Genomic DNA, 15580 nt, shown 5'->3' on the forward strand with positions numbered 1-15580 from the left:
ATAATGCCTCATTTGCATATTGGTCAACAACATTTTCAGAGTAAATAATAAACTGGTGATATCTATCGTTTTTTTTTCTTTCTTTTTACAATATTCACTGTTTATAACTTCCTGTGGTCACTATTCTTTACTTCCTGTGGTCACTGTTCTTTACTTCCTGTGGTCACTGTTCTTTACTTCCTGTGGTCACTGTTCTTTACTTCCTGTGGTCATTATTATTTACTTCCTGTGGTCACTGTTCATAACTTCCTGTGGTCACTGTTCATAACTTCCTGTGGTCATTATTCTTTACTTCCTGTGGTCACTGTTCTTAACTTCCTGTGGTCACTGTTCTTAACTTCCTGTGGTCACTGTTCTTTACTTCCTGTGGTCACTGTTCATAACTTCCTGTGGTCACTGTTCATAACTTCCTGTGGTCATTATTCTTTACTTCCTGTCGTCACTGTTCTTAACTTCCTGTGGTCACTGTTCTTTACTTCCTGTGTCTCAGGTCTCTCTGTCCGTCCGCTCCGTGGTGCTGAAGCTCTCCGAGCGCTCGCTGCCGTCCACGGCTGCAAACTTCACCTTCCTGCTCGACCTCTGCCGACACAAACGTCCTTCCTTAATCTCTACTATTTGAGTATTTCTGTGTACTTCTTGCCAACGCTGTCACAGCCTTCACGTCTGGACTCACATGTCTCTCTGCGAGCCCTCCAGGGAATCGGGAGATGTCGTCCCGCCGGCGCTCCGCCCTCTCCCAGTCCTCCCACCACAGCTGGCGGCGGTGCTCCGACTGGCGGGACGTGATTCGCTGGTAGATGGCCTCGTTCTGACGCCCGACCAGCAGGAGCTCCTCCCTCCTCTTGTCGGCATTCAGACTGAGGAAGTAAACACTGATCATCATGTTGCTCTGAAACTGCTGGGACGGTTTAACATAACTTCCCTTCATTTCATTTTCCTCCAACACTTTCTTTTACCAAGCAGGAGGGATTTGTAGCAGCTTCCTGTTCCCGAGTCCCAGAATAAAAGGTTTCAGGCTCCAGTGTGAGGGCAGATAAACGCCAGAACCTGTCACCACCGTCACACATCACATCAATAATTCAACAGCGTAACAGAGCAGGACCGCTCACATACATTATGTAAAGGTCCAACGGGGAGAACTGGCATCATCACAGCAACATTCACCTCATGGGAGGAGGAAAACCTCCTGAAGGCCAGCATAGCACAACATGGTGTAACGTGTGTAACGTGTAAAATGGCGTGACCCACTTAACAGGAAGTAGACAGTCTGGCTGAATCTACAGCAGGACATGACCAACTCTCCAGTCACATGTTGCGTGGGGTCACAGGGTTCTCACCTCTTAGGCTGGTACTGGTTCTGATGGTACTGGTTGTGATGGTCCACCAGGCCTCTAGAGCACACGATCTGGGCCAGTCTGGAGGCCAGCAGCCGGTTGTCTCTGTCGATGACGGACAGACGCTCGTCCTGCAGCTGAACCCGAGACCGAGAGTTACAACTCAAGAGTGTGTGTGTGTGTGTGTGTGTGTGTGTGTGTGTGTGTGTGTGTGTGTGTGTGTGTGTGTGTGTGTGTGTGTGTGTGTGTGTGTGTGTGTGTGTACCTGCAGTTTCTTGAGTTTGAGCTGGACGTGAGCCGGCGTCCTCATGCCCTTCATGTCTACTACTGGCAGGGAGGAGCTCACCTGGACGTAAACACAGAAATCTAACAACAACCACTCACACCTGCTGAATGAATACACATGATGTGCATACTGCTCCCACACCACCACACCACAAGTCCCACACCTCCCAGTTCTCCACCACCATTCCCAAACCCCCAGTCCCACACCTCGCAGTGCTCATACCTTCCTGCGGTGGTTCTCGTAGTCCTGCTGGTCCCATCTCTGCTGCAGGTAGCGGTTGGTGACGGGTTTTAACGGCTGGTAAGATCTGTGCATGCTGCCCTGATGATGTTAATGATGGGCTCACGAAGAGGCAGTCCAGCCCAGCATGTGGAGGTGTGTGTGTGTGTGTGTGTGTGTGTGTGTGTGTGTGTGTGTGTGTGTACTGGCCTGGGGGTTGTCACCATGGAGATGTTCCCTCTTTAGTCCTGCAAGCTAAAGTTCCGATTAATTATTTCTGGGCACACACACACACACACACACACACACACACACACACACACACACACACACACACACACACACACACACACACACACACACACACACACACACACACACACACACACTTTTCTTTTTGCAAATGTTTTTTAGACTGTAGTTTTTGAAATGTCTTGTTAAATATTTTAACAAAATATACTCAACGCCTAGAAAAAAAAATATTCGACCCAAAACCTAAAAAAAAAAAAAGAAAGATGTCCTGCAGTTCCACATTGAGCTGTAGAGGGCGCAATGTTGCAGCTCTTCACTGACCTGCAAAAGGACATTATATTATTTCATTACATTAATAATTATATTACATTATTTTATATTCATTACATTACATTATATTCATTGCATTTAGCTGATGTTTTCATACAAAGCAGAAAAAAGTAAGTATCTTTGTATAAAAGCTAAATGAAACGTAAAGAATCCTCATGAAGAGACAAACACATGCAGAGAAGTATTCAGATACTTTACTGCCGTCAAAGCACTAATACACACTGTACATATACTCTGTTCCAGTCAAAGTACTAATACACACTGGAAAGTAGTGCTTCTACTCCAGTCCGGTCCAGTGCCTCCAGTCCGGGTCCAGGTCCTCCAGTAGTCCAGGTTCCAGGGTTTGGCTGCATTGTGCCCTAACAGCCATTTCTCCCCACGGCGCTGCTCGTGTGTCTGCGGCCGTCTGTGCGTCTGCTGACGGGGGAAGAACCCCTGGGAATACCCGCATCCAGCCATGGCCGACCCGAGACTGCTTTCCTTCTGGACCGGGCCCGAGAAGTGACCCCCGACATGTCCGCGCGTCCCGTTGCGGGAGATGACCGTGTGACGGGCCAGTGAACTGGGAGCACTGGGAGCACGTTGGCCGCTTCCGATCCTCCAGCACTCGGGATCTTGTTTTTAAAACCGTTGTTCGGGTTTTTGTGGACCGGGGATTACCGGGGGAACCCTATGGAGTGCACGTGAGCGCTGTCCGGAGCTGGATCTCGAACCACCGGGAGGTGAGTGTCCGCGTTGCAACCGGAGAGGGATTTTAATCCACTTTTCTTTCCCCCTTTTTTTTTTCTTGCTCCGGTGTTGAAACGCGGGATCCCGCTAGCTCGTCCCCGGTTAGCCGGTTAGCCGCTGTCTTTGTCTGGAGCCACCGGGGAGGAGACACGTGTGTCCATTACCGGACACATCCCCGCCTGACCTGCTCGTGCTCCCCTTTCTTTACGTCTCACCTCCACCTGTCACCTGCACCTCCTCCGCCTCGCAGCCTTTAACGCGTTTTAACTAACGGGGTCTCCGTGTGTTCGTGTCACGGTTAGCCGCGCTGCTGTTGCTAAGATACAGCGACCGTTGGATGTCAGTTCAACCGCCCGCTCGGGTGCAGTAGCGTGTTTTTCAAGCAGTTTATTAACGTTTTATAAAATCTAAATACGCATCTTTTTTATTTTACTTTATAGTTTGGTTCCATATGAGTGTGGTTGTGCTGTAGATCAGTTATGAACGGCGATATTTAGGGTGTTTTAGGGAACATCTTGTCCACATGTCCGATAATGGATCCACTGCTTTGACAGAACCCGCATCGGTTAATTGTCCATCACGAAACGGAATAAGACGTCAGGTCAACTGGTTATATTCGCGGTGCGAGCGGCGTTGTGTGTCCGTGTTGTTGCTTCGCGTGTCGGCTGTAAAAGTCGAGTTGTTGTGAAATTTTCGGGTTTTATCGCAGAGTTACACCGACGGCGCTGGGTAGTGTTGCCGTCAAAGAGCGTCCGATAATGGACGCAGTTAGCCTCCTAGCGGGCCGCGGCGGGGCCTCGGATAACAGTTTAAACCAACACCTCTGCATATTAGTCGGTGCTGCGCTACTGAAGTGGGTGTTAATATGTGTTTGAAGGTAATACTGTACATGTATATGAACATGTATCAGTCAACTGACGCCGGTGAGACGATGTTATTGTGCGTGTTAGCCTAATGCTAAAGGGAGGCAGACCTACAACCAGGGCCTCTTCAGCTAACGGTAGCTGGGTTAGCTACAATAGCTAGGGTAACTGGGTTAGTTAGGTTAGCTACATTAGCTGGGTTAGCTCGGTATCTGGGTTAGTTAAGTTAGCTCGGGTAGCTTATCCCTCTAGATTATTCGCCTTTAAAGCATCATCTTTGTTTACTGCCCTCACGATCTAACCAGGCAGAACTTTATCTGTACCTTGCAGCACATACAGTTATTTAGTAATATGAAAGCATGCTACTCACAATATTGACATATGTGTGTGTATCTCTAGTAAAGCAGGGACACGTTGTGAGACTGACAGTCTTCTGTGATTCAATCTGCTTCTTCCAGTCTCAATGTTTTCACTGCTGTCTTCTTCCTTCATTGTGAGGAACAGAGTCTCACCAAGACATCCACTTACTTCCACTATAAATACATTTTACAAATATAATGCACTCCATATTTAACTTCCTATATACATCCAGCCATTCAATATGTACATAGATGCTTTATTAATACTGATAGAGGGGATTGTTTTGTTACAGCAGCCATTGTGAATAAAGTTAAAGCAATAGCAATTATACAAATGCACAATTTACAAGACATAATCGATAATGAACTGACAAAACAATAGTGCAACGATGTAAACAAACAGACAACTGTGTAACATGTTATTTCTTGCCTATACAACTTACAGAAACACTTGACTTGTATACAAACATAATATTTGTTATTTATTGGTGCTTCTTGTATATATTCACATCTTTTTGTGTTCCCATCATAGTGTTTTGTCTTTGTTGTCATAGTCAAACGTTGCGTATTGGTGATACTCGTTAACTAGCGTTAGCATATCTATGCTACGCTAGCTTCTCAAGGCGTTCTAAATGGATATGATTGTATCAGTGTTGTTTCTTCTTTCATCCTGAGATATCCTTGTCATTTTTTATCCCGATTAACACATTATATTTGTTCTCTTTATTTATGAAGTGCAGTTAGTGACAGTGTGGCTCCATGACAGAGGAGCACCAGAAGCTGGAGAGCTTCACGTGGCAGACGAGGCAGGAAGTGTAGTCTGCAAAATGTAAACAAAAGCGGTGAACCGCAGACGAAGAAGAAAGTTTGTCTGAGGTTTATCATGTGACTGTTGTGAACCAACATTTGACTGTCAATGAGCAAGAATACCTGGCAGCGTATTCAAATACCTGTGTGAGTGTGATCAAAAGAGGATATGTCATGTCTGCGTGTTAGATGCTCGTTAGCTTCCAGGAAGCGAGCCGTTCAGTCTGAAGCAGCAGAGTCGTTGGTGAAGGGAACCACAGGAAGCGCATCATCTTTCGTTATTTTTTAAATCTTTCATGTTCATGACCAACTGACGACACGCTTCACTGATCGTTCATCTCTGGGTTATGGGATAAGCGCTCACCCACATTTATATTTATATGTCTCGTGTTATAAAAGCACAAATCAATTAGAGGCTGGTGGTTATTCTCCTCTGATCAAGAAGATTCATAATGTTTGATACGGGACATAAAAAAGCTTCTGGAAGGAAAACAAAGTCGAAGATTATTGTGATGAAAGTGATAAGATATGAATAGATGGACAGAAAACTTTGAAGCATCAACTTAAAAGAACTAAGATTCTGAACCGGACCAGAACCGGACCTGGAGCAGACCGGTAGAGGTTGACCCCGGAGCAGACGCTATGTCGTCATCGCATTGATTTGCTGTTTGTTTTTTTTGTCGGTAAACGATCAGATGAGTTCTGGAGAGTTCAAGGTTGATGTTGTTTGTACAATAGAAACCTTATGAAACGTTTTCTGTTTGCGGCTCAAAGTGTTCCTGAAGCTGGAGGAACAAATATTAATTTTATTATATTCTATACAACCAGAACCTACTGCTCTGGTTGTATAGAAGTCTATGCTTCATGTGTTAAAGCTGCATTCTCTCTTCTGACCACTAGGGGGCGACTCCTCTGGTTGTATAAAAGTCTATGCTTCATGTATTCTCCACCACCGCCCAATGTGTCTTCCATGCGAGATGAGCCAGCTGCAGACACGCTAGCTGTTTCCTTTCTTCGTGCTAAGCTAAGCTAGCCGTGAGAGCGGTTTCCATCTGAACGTCTTGACTTTCATCTAAATGGCTAAAAAGCACATTGCTAATAGGCTCCAGATGTTTCCTTCTGAATAATATCGTCTGACTTCAAACTGCAGCTTCCAGACTTCTGAAGCCGCCATTAAATCCTCCTCTTCCTCCGCTGTAAGCTGTAAGATGAGAACCACCCGTATATCGCCAGAGAGGAGGTGTTCAGTTCTCTGCTCAGAGTCCACCAGAGAAGGTCCGGGTCCATCAGGGCAGCCAGGCATCGGTCCTGCTGCTGGAAAGAAGCTCGTCTCATTTCCATAGAGAGAGGCCGGTGTCTGGCTGACTGCGGGGTCGAGAGCTCCTGACATTCCGTCGCCTGTAATTGACTGAGTCATTACAGGCAGCAGAGGGTGTCTGACCCGAGACCCGTTAAGCTAATCCACTCCGTGGTGTTGAAAGCGGCAGCTTAGAGAGCTGCTCCAACAGCTTCATCCAGACACAACTCTCCACCATGCACCGCTTCTGAGGAACCCATCCAGCGTGGTGTAGTTCATCCACCATTGGCTGCAGCTATTGACAGATGACTTGTTAATAAATCAGAAAACCTTCTAAACGTTCTGTCATAATCAGCTCCAACTGAAACCATTTGAGTCTCCTTCGTCTTTTCTTTTGTGTTGTCAAAAATTGGTGTAGGTTACTGTAGCGTGGTGTAGTTTAGTGTGGTGTAGTTTACCGTAGCGCGGTGTAGTTTACCGTAGTGTGGTGTAGTTTACTCTAGTGTGGTGTAGTTTACCGTAGCATAGTGTAGCTGTCTGTAGAGTGGTGTAGTTCAGTGTAGTGTGGTGTAGCTGTCTGTAGCGTGTAATTTACTGTAGTGTGGTGTAGTTTACTGTATTGTGGTGTAGTTTACCGTAATGTGGTGTAGATGTCTGTAGAGTTGTGTAGTTTAATCTAGCGTGGTGTAGTTTACTGTAGTGTGGTGTAGCTGTCTGTAACGTGTAGTTTACCGTAGCGTGGTGTAGCTGTCTGTAGCGTGGTGTAGTTCAGTGTAGTTTGGTGTCTTGTTGTCAGTGTCTCTGTGTGTGTTTTTGTCAAAGCATTTAAAGTGCAGTTATTAGCAGCAGGATCAGCACTTAACCCCCAAATCCTGTCTGACCATGTGGCTCAGGGTTTAAGTAACGCTCCCTCCACGAGGGTCAAAGGTCGGCCTTGTGGGTCTGGAGAGCCAGCAACGACATAAAGCAAACACAAGAAGGCATACAATCAACTTATATGTTTTATTAAATAGTTATACCATTAAATAAGGTAATAAACGTTGACTTGTTTGCTGTTGAACGTTGCAGTCTATAAATGATTTTCTTGACCGTGTAAAAACCGGGTCCAGATCTTTTCCTCCCAGCGAGGAGATCCAGTCTCTTATGCTGCTCACTGGGTAAAGCCTCACCGTCAAACACATTCTACGACCGTCTCTAAATATGTTTTCAAAAGATGCCGCTGACAGACGGAAACACGCCAGACCCGGGTCGTGGTTTTTGTGGATGGTTGTTTACTGATTGATGGACCAGAACCTGCTGGAAGTTTGTTCTGAACCGCTTGTGTTTGTTCTGAGGTTTTTGTAACTTGGAAAGGATCGATAACTCCTTTTCTTAAAGCTGAATTTAGGGGGAATCCACATGTTTTGGTTAGATTATGTCCATTAAATTCAATTGCAACCAATTGTATAGTTAAATTGTATAATCATACTACTCCTGACATGAAGAGGAAACAGCTGTTAAAGAAACGGTTGGTGAGCGACGAACCCACGAACACAAAACGGAGGACATTCGTTTCCTAATAGATACTTATTTTCTTCTGTACAACTATTGTAACGTTCACACACAAACTGTAAAGGAACAAGCACATAAATGCTCTCCAGGAAGACGGAGGCTTGAGAGCTCCGAGCAAGAAAACAGACGACAACGAAACCGAGAGACGAGTCAACCACATTTATTGAGTCAGTTTGAAAGTAAATCTGAGAGAGATGCAGCCTGATTACAAAGTCATATGAATAAAACTATCTGTTTGAGTGCGTGAGAAACACGATCTCTTATGAAGAGAGTACAAAAATACTTTTGTATTTTCTGTAACAGAGCAACCAGGGCCTTGTGTGTCCTGTCAGCTAAACTAAACTAAAACATACTGCAGATGATTTCACGTCACATGAATCTAATGAACTCCATCTTCCCTTCCTTCCATAGTCACAATGTGAAGCTTCATCTTCAAACTGTAGATGAAACTTTCTTTCTCGGGACATTTCTCTAGACAAGGACTAGGCTCTATATCTCTACACGAGGACTCGTCTCGGTATCTCCACACGAGGACTCATCTCGGTATCTCCAAAAGAGGACTCGTCCCAATATCTCCTGTCCTCCTCCTAACCTGTGGTCTGTCCCGTGCAGGAGGCGATGTGGGTACCAGGGCGGCAGCGTGGGGCCCAGCCCTGAGGAGGCGCCCCGCGGCTGGGAGGAGCGGCCCTCCTCTGGCCCCCCTGCGGCGCTCCGGGACGCTCCTACTAAAATGTCCCTCAGCAGCGGCCCTGCAGGCGGGAAAGGTGTGGACTCCGGCGCGGTGGACGCATACGACAGCGGCGACGAGTGGGATATCGGCGTAGGCAACCTGATCATCGACCTGGACGCCGACCTGGAGAAGGACAAGCTAGAGATGTCGAGCGGTAAAGAAGGCGGAGGGGCCATGGCCGCCCCACCCGGCGGCGGTGCCGCGTTACCGGACAGTATTAAGTTCGTGAGCCCTGCAGGCGCCGCGCAGGGCAAAGAGAGCAAAAACAAATCCAAACGCAGTAAGAACTCAAAGGAGGGCGCGAAGGCCCCGGTCTCGGACGGAGCCAAGAAGGAGGTTCGGGGTCGGCCCCCCGGGGAGCCGCTGACCCAGAACCCCAACTCCACCACCCCGCCGAAGGGGGCCGACAAGTCCGGCAAGCCCCCCCGCGCCTTCCTCGCTGTGAAAAAGGACAAAGACGGGGTTTCTGGGAAAACTAAGAAGGAGAAGATGGAGGTCGTGGCCACGGGAGGGCTCGGCAGCGAAAAGGACTCCGCTGGCCCCCTCGTCCCGGCGGGGGCCACGCGCGCCGTCGGCCCCTTTGAGGGCCAGCAGAACCCAGAGGAGGTCGAGGCCGAGCAGCTTGGCACTGTGGAGTCGGACCCGACAGGGGCGGGCCCGCCTGACGAGGAGGAGGAAGAGGAGGAGGAAGAGGACGTAAAGACGGTCACTGTCAAGGTAAGAGGTGTGTGTGTGTCTGTGTTAGCGGCTAATCGTTCAGCAGCAGCTCTTTAAAACGCATAAAAAGGCAGCCCCTCTCCGAGCCGTCTCTTCTATGTCGGTTTATTCTTGTTCTCCTCGTGACAAGTAAACACTGCGTGAAATCTCTGGAGTTTCCCTTCCAGTGTGGAGCGGCTCTGAAGCGCTGGTTTCCCACGGGAAGAGAGGCAGAGATCCTTCTCAGCGTCAGTCCTCTTGTACTTTGGTGAACTACTGCTGTGAGAGAAAATACACACACAACTTGTGTGTTGAACGCTGAACCCTCAGCAGAACTTGTGAGCTTAGGTTCCAGGTTTTGATGTAACAATGTCAACTCCTCTTCCTCTTGCTCCTGTGATGTAACGGTGCCGTCTCCTCCTCTTCCTCCAGATGGAGTCTCCGGTCTCCACCCCGGCTCCTCCTCTTCCTCCTCCTCCTCCTCTCCACCTCCTCGCTCCCGTCACCAGCAGCGACATATCGTCTCCGTGCGAGCAGATCATGGTGCGCACGCGCTCGGTCGCGGTGAACACGGCGGACGCGGCGCTGGGGACGGAGCCAGAGTGCCTGGGACCCTGTGAGCCAGGCACCAGCGTCAACCTGGAGGGCATTGTGTGGCAGGAGACGGAGGACGGTGAGCGCCAGCTTTATTTTATTATTACATTTTTTATATATATATATATTCCGTTTATTACATGTATTTCTTTTTTTTAAATATTTTCTTTATCATTGAAATGATATATAAATATATTTTATGATATTATTATAATTTATAAAATATATATAATTTCATTTATGTAATAATTTTATTTTTTTCATGTATTTTATCCTTTAATTTTCCTGTGTGTTTCCTTCCTGTGGGTCACTTCCTGTCTGCAGGCATGCTGGTGGTGAACGTTACCTGGAGGAACAAGACCTACGTGGGGACCCTGCTGGACTGCACTCGACACGACTGGGCCCCTCCCAGGTACCCTGAACGCACCACACGGAACCAGTACGGGTCCCAGTACAAGCTCATGGGAACACTTTTAACACGTCTGAGAAATTACAAAGAAGGACGTTTTAGTTTTAAAAGTTTTAGAAGCTTTAGAAACGGGAAGTATTCAAAATCTTCTACATCTTCCTCCTCCCCTTTATCTTACCCCCCCCCTCCCTCCCCCTCCTCCTCAGGTTCTGTGAGTCTCCCTCCAGCGATGTGGAGATGCGTAGCGGTCGTGGTCGCGGTAAGAGGATGCGTCCCTCTGGCAACACGCCGCTGAACGACAACAGCAACTCCTCAGACAACCGGGGCAGCGGCGGCGGCGGGAAGACACGCGGTGCCGCCGCCGGCACCAAAGGGCGCAGAGGGAGCCAGACGGCCGGCGCCGCCGAGGACACCAAGGCCAGCCCGTCCTCCGCCAAGAGGAAGCTCAAGCCCGCCTCCGACATGGAGCCCACCTCCAGCTCCGAGGACACCAAGGCCTCCAAGCGGATGAGGACCGACTCCACCGGCGCTGCCGGAAGATGCGAAGCCCCGCCCCCACCACAGCCGGACCGGACCTGCCCCTCCCCTGTGCTCATCGACTGCCCGCACCCATCCTGCAACAAGCGGTACAAGCACGTCAACGGGCTCAAGTACCACCAGGCGAGAGCCCACAACGAGCACGACGTCCGGCTGGACCAGGACGGCGGCGACAGCGAGTACGGGGACGACCCCCCCGCCCTGCAGCCCGACCCCGCCTCCTGCAACGGCGCTGCCGCCGTCTCCCCGGCCCGCTCCACCACGCCGAAGGGACGGGGGTTCGACGCCCCTTCCCCCTCGCCGGGGAAGCAGACGCCCAAGGGGAAGAAGAAGGCAGGCGAGACGGAGCCCGAGGGGACGGACGGCGGCGGCGAGGAGGCGGCGTGTCTGACGGACGAGGCCAGCAACGACAAGATGGCCGCCGGGGGCAGAGCCGACAAACTGTCCCAGAAGGGCGTGAAGCCGGGGCGGCCCAACGCCCCCTCGCCCTACGGCCAGCAGGCGGCCTCCCCCGCGCCGGGCTCGGTGGTTCAGCCCGTGCCTAAGAGCCCCCAGCTGAAGAACGTCCAGTCCAAACCGCCTCCTCCTGCGGCGGACCCCGCCTCCAGCCCCACCCCTCCCGGCAAGGACAAGAAGAAGAAGGACAAGAAGAAGCGAGAGGGAGGGAAGGAAGGGGACAGCCCGAGGGGGAAAGGCGGGAGGCCGGAGGAGGGCAGGAGCCCGTACTCCGACTCGTCCGACGCTTTGCTCAATGGCTCCACGGAAGCCCACCAGAGCCGACTGGCCAGCATCAAGGCCGAGGCCGACAAGGTGTACAGCTTCTCGGACAACGCGCCCAGCCCGTCCATCGGCGCGGGCAGCCGCATGGAGGCCGGCCTCAACCAGAACGGGGCCGACCAAACCGGCAGCCCCGCCTACTCCGACATCTCCGACGCCGGCGAGGACGGGGAAGGCGGGAGAGCGGAGGGGGTGAGGGTCAAGACCGAACCCGACCAAGGGCCTCCCCGGGAGGGGGCCAAGAAGGCCCTGTTCCCGCCTCATTCTCCCAGCAAGGAACCGCCATACTACCCCAACTATGACTCCTACTACTCCCCCAGCTACCCCAACCTCAGCCCCGGGGCGGCGCCGGCCGCTCCGCCGCACGTGGAAGGCGCCCAGGTGAAGGTGAAGAAGGAGAAGGAGGAGGAGCCAGAGGTCGAAGAGGAGGTGGTGAAGCTAAAGGTGGAGCCTCAGGAGGAGAGGAAGGTGGAGGCAGGGCCCCAGCAGCTGTCGGTCATCCAGCAGCGCCCCACCGTCTACGCGCAGCCGCTCTACTACAACCAGTACTACGCGCCTCCTTACTCCTACTCCCCGGACCAGGCCTACCACGCGCACCTGCTGGCCTCCAACTCCGCCTACCGCCAGCAGTATGAGGACCGGCAGCGGCCGCCGGTGGACAAGAAGGCCGAGGGGAAAGAGCGAGAGGCCTGCGCGAAGGAGGAGTGGAAGCAGAAGGCCTCGGGGCCACCCGCACTGTCCCGGGCCCCCAGCCTCACCGACCTTGGCGCCAAGGGGGGGCCGAACCCGGCCAAGCCCAAAGAGCCACCGCCGGCTGCGGAGCAGTCCAAGTCAGTCATCATGGCAAAGGCGGAGGACCAGAAGGCGCCCGCCCCGCAGCCCGAGGGTTTGAAGATGAAGCTGAGCGAAGCAGGGCATCATGGGAAAGAGGAAGCCAAGCCGGCAGGTGTGGAGCCCGCCATGTGGTACAGACAGGTAACTGCAGCTCCCACACTGAATACAAAAAACAGTTCAATGGTTTAAAAACATGTCTGTGGCTCTGTTATACTAAAATGACTCGACTCCTCTGGTTGTATAGAAGTCTATATTTAATGTGTTAATACTGCATTCTGTACGTGTTGAACCGGTCCACATAAGATTGCTTGCTGTCGGCCATCTTTCCTGACGGCCATCTTTCCTCTGCAGGAGCCGGACTCGCGCCTGTGGCCGTACGTTTACCCCAACAAGTACTCCGAGGCCCCGAAGCCTCAGGAGGAGGAGCACCGGTGGAAGGAGGACCGGGAGAGGGAGCGTGACCGCAAGGGGAAGGAGGAGCGGCCGCGACCGAAGGAGGCGCTCCAGAAGGAGGAGGCCAAGGAGGGGGGGGCGGAAGGCCGGACTCAGCTGCCTCCGGAGGAGCAGCACCGGGGAGGGGGAGGAAAGGAGGCGCGGCCTCCCAGCATGCAGTTCACCTCCCCGCTGGCCCAGCACCACCAGGGCTACATGCCCTACATGCACGGCCCGTACGCCTACAGCCACGGCTACGAGCCCAGCCACCCGGGCTACCGGGGCCTGCCCTCCGTCATGATGCAGAACTACCCTGGTGAGTGATGCGTTCAGGCTCCACCCAGTGAACATGAGAACTGGCTGAAGGTACATGACGTTCATTCAGCACCCGTCTGTCCTCACCTGTCTCACTTGTCTGTCCTCACCTGTCTGTCCGCAGGCTACCTGCCGGCCGGGTACTCGTTCCCGTCGTACGGGTCCAAGGTGTCGGGGGGGGAGGAGCTAGAGAAGGCCTCCAGCAGGTCCAGTCCCACGGTGAAGCCGCCCGGCGAGGCCAAAGCTCTGGAGCTGCTGCAGCAGCACGCCAGCCAGTACAAGAGCAAGTCCCCGTCGGTCCAGGACCACAAGAGCCCCCACGAGCGGGACCGGGAGGGAGACCGGCCCCGGGCCTCGGCCTCCCAGCGCATGCTGCCGTCCCATCACCACCTGGGCTACCCGCTGCTGTCGGGCCAGTACGACCTGTCCTACGCCTCAGGTGAGACACGCAGACACCTGTCTGTCTCTCTGTCTGTCTGTCCTCCGGTCTGTGGACCTTGAAGAGCACACAGACAATTATTAATATCTCTCTCTACCTGTCTCTCTATACCTGTATGTCTCTCAGGCCTCTCCTCCTCAGCCATCGTTGCCAGTCAACAAGCGTCCGCCCCGTCCATGTACCCCCCCGCCCGGAGGTGAGACAGGTGAGACTCCTCCTGCAGCACCACCTGGTGGCCAGAACCTGAAGGCTCCTTGTTGACCAATGGCGTCGTCTCTCTCTTGCAGGCTCACGTGATTGGCTGACCTCCATCCCGCCCAGAGTCATGTGACCGGATCACATGAGGGAACGTTTCTGTTTCGGCATCAGTTCCATGGTGTTTGTGTACGTTTGATTTCTCCGCCTGGATCCGCCCCCTGATAGGCCGCTGACACTTCAAGGTTGGGTTTTGCTGGTTCTGCTGGCGGTTCAATGGTGCTCTGGCGGGCAGCGGCGGTCTGGGCTCAAGGACCCAGAGGACCTGGTGGCTGCTGGTTCAGAGGAGCAGCTGCTGTGGAGGCGGGTCGGAAAGAGGGGGCGAGGGGAGGGGGTCACTTCCTGTCTGGCTGAGCTGCCGTCACGGTTAGTTATTTTCTCCTCACGTTTCTGCGACCCCCCCAACCCCTTCCAGACTTTACCTGCCGTGACCTCTGACCTCTGGACTCCAGCTAGAAGCTTTAGCTTCACGGGAGAATAATATAAACCACTGTGGACGGAGGAGGACGGACCAATCAGAGGGCAGCGTGGGGGCGGCCCCCTCAGACTCCTCCTCCTCAGTGTGTAGCTGTACTGTGTGTGTGTGTGTGCGTGTGTGTGTGTGTAAATACTGTACAGAGGAATTATTTTAAGAGCCTGTTGGATGCTGTTGATGATTTCCTACTCTTCTTTTGTCTGGTCGCCTCTGCCTCTTGTTTTTCTACTGTTGTTGATCTGATATTAAACCTGTAGCTGGTGAACGCGCCGCTCTGACTCCTCATTCTTTACCAAAGCTCGATACGTCTGTCTCCATCTTTGTTTACATCCGTCTCATCTTTGTTTTACGTGAGGCTACAGGTGTTTACAGGTGAGCTCCGGAGAGGCGACGAATGCAACAGGAAACAGGAAGTCGGTCATCTTCATCGTCCTGCTGCTGATGAAGATGTTTTACACTGAAACATCCTGGTGATGTGAGTAAAGAGAATAAAACCTGCAACAAGCATCATTTGTTTCTTCAGGTGATGTAAACAAACTGTTTCACGTTCCTGCCGTGGATTATTTTGATAAACATAATGATGTAAACAAAAATAATTCTCTGCTCAGAAAATACGACGAAACATTAAAAACAACAGCTTTGTGTTTGAGCTTCATGTGAACTCATCGTTTTCTTAGATATAAAAATGGCGCCGCTCCCAAGTCACGTGATGGCTCTTGCGGACGTGGCGCTGCTGTAATGACGCTGTTCGGCCGCAAGAGGGATCTGCTGCTCCGATAGAGGCTCAGCAGCAGATTAATTAAAGGGGCAGTACGCCAAAAGCACACTAACTCAAACCTGAGTTTTCTCTCTCAGGCTAAGCCAACAGGTCTTTTAAATCATGTTTTTCTTTCTGGCTTTAATATAAAATATGGAACTCTGATTGAAAGACAGCCATGCTAACTGTTGAGCCTCAGGTCGGGAGAAACAAACACAGAAAACTGTTTCTTCTGATTTTATTGTGAGTCTCGAGTGTCTCATATTCATGTTTGAAAGCAGTTTTAACTCAAATAAACAAACT

The 15580-nt window shown here is 51.5% G+C and overlaps 2 protein-coding genes across 5 annotated transcripts; one reads left to right on the plus strand and one right to left on the minus strand.

Moving 5' to 3' along the window:
• Positions 1 to 207: 207 nt before the first annotated feature.
• si:ch211-284k5.2 (uncharacterized protein CFAP97D2) lies at positions 208 to 4413 on the minus strand. Of its 4 annotated transcripts, XM_068602251.1 has the most exons (9): positions 2684 to 4413; positions 2305 to 2412; positions 2064 to 2094; positions 1843 to 1941; positions 1600 to 1680; positions 1338 to 1471; positions 674 to 857; positions 452 to 579; positions 208 to 221 (listed from the first exon to the last, which is right to left on the minus strand). In XM_068602251.1, exons 3-8 carry the CDS (start codon positions 2064 to 2066, stop codon positions 487 to 489), a joined length of 594 nt encoding a protein of 197 aa, XP_068458352.1. In that variant the 5' UTR covers positions 2067 to 2094; positions 2305 to 2412; positions 2684 to 4413; the 3' UTR covers positions 208 to 221; positions 452 to 486. The 4 variants fall into 4 exon arrangements, with proteins under 4 accessions (XP_068458352.1, XP_068458354.1, XP_068458353.1 ...); XM_068602253.1 differs by lacking the exon at positions 208 to 221 and having other exon boundaries at positions 238 to 579; positions 2050 to 2094; positions 2684 to 4411; XM_068602252.1 differs by lacking the exons at positions 208 to 221; positions 2305 to 2412 and having other exon boundaries at positions 238 to 579; positions 2684 to 4411.
• Positions 2769 to 14823, plus strand: znf609a (zinc finger protein 609a). The gene is made up of 9 exons (XM_068602249.1): positions 2769 to 3143; positions 8640 to 9474; positions 9886 to 10126; positions 10372 to 10459; positions 10663 to 12745; positions 12956 to 13352; positions 13476 to 13790; positions 13917 to 13995; positions 14078 to 14823. Exons 2-8 carry the CDS (start codon positions 8758 to 8760, stop codon positions 13988 to 13990), a joined length of 3915 nt encoding a protein of 1304 aa, XP_068458350.1. The 5' UTR covers positions 2769 to 3143; positions 8640 to 8757; the 3' UTR covers positions 13991 to 13995; positions 14078 to 14823.
• Positions 14824 to 15580: the final 757 nt, after the last annotated feature.

Source organism: Clinocottus analis, unplaced genomic scaffold (assembly GCF_023055335.1).
Source record: "Clinocottus analis isolate CAN_PGR_092001 unplaced genomic scaffold, fCliAna1.0.p SCAF_6, whole genome shotgun sequence".
In the NCBI taxonomy this organism is placed as follows: domain Eukaryota; kingdom Metazoa; phylum Chordata; class Actinopteri; order Perciformes; family Cottidae; genus Clinocottus; species Clinocottus analis.

Coding starts and splice junctions, on each gene's coding strand:
- znf609a (XM_068602249.1), top strand. CDS start 8,758: ATGTCCCTCAGCAGCGGCCCTGCAGGCGGGAAAGGTGTGGACTCCGGC. Junction 12,746..12,955: donor CCGCCATGTGGTACAGACAG/GTAACTGCAGCT, acceptor TTTCCTCTGCAG/GAGCCGGACTCGCGCCTGTG. Junction 13,791..13,916: donor CGACCTGTCCTACGCCTCAG/GTGAGACACGCA, acceptor TATGTCTCTCAG/GCCTCTCCTCCTCAGCCATC.
- si:ch211-284k5.2 (XM_068602251.1), bottom strand. Junction 1,681..1,842: donor ACGAGAACCACCGCAGGAAG/GTATGAGCACTG, acceptor GTTTACGTCCAG/GTGAGCTCCTCCCTGCCAGT. Junction 1,472..1,599: donor TCAAACTCAAGAAACTGCAG/GTACACACACAC, acceptor TCTCGGGTTCAG/CTGCAGGACGAGCGTCTGTC.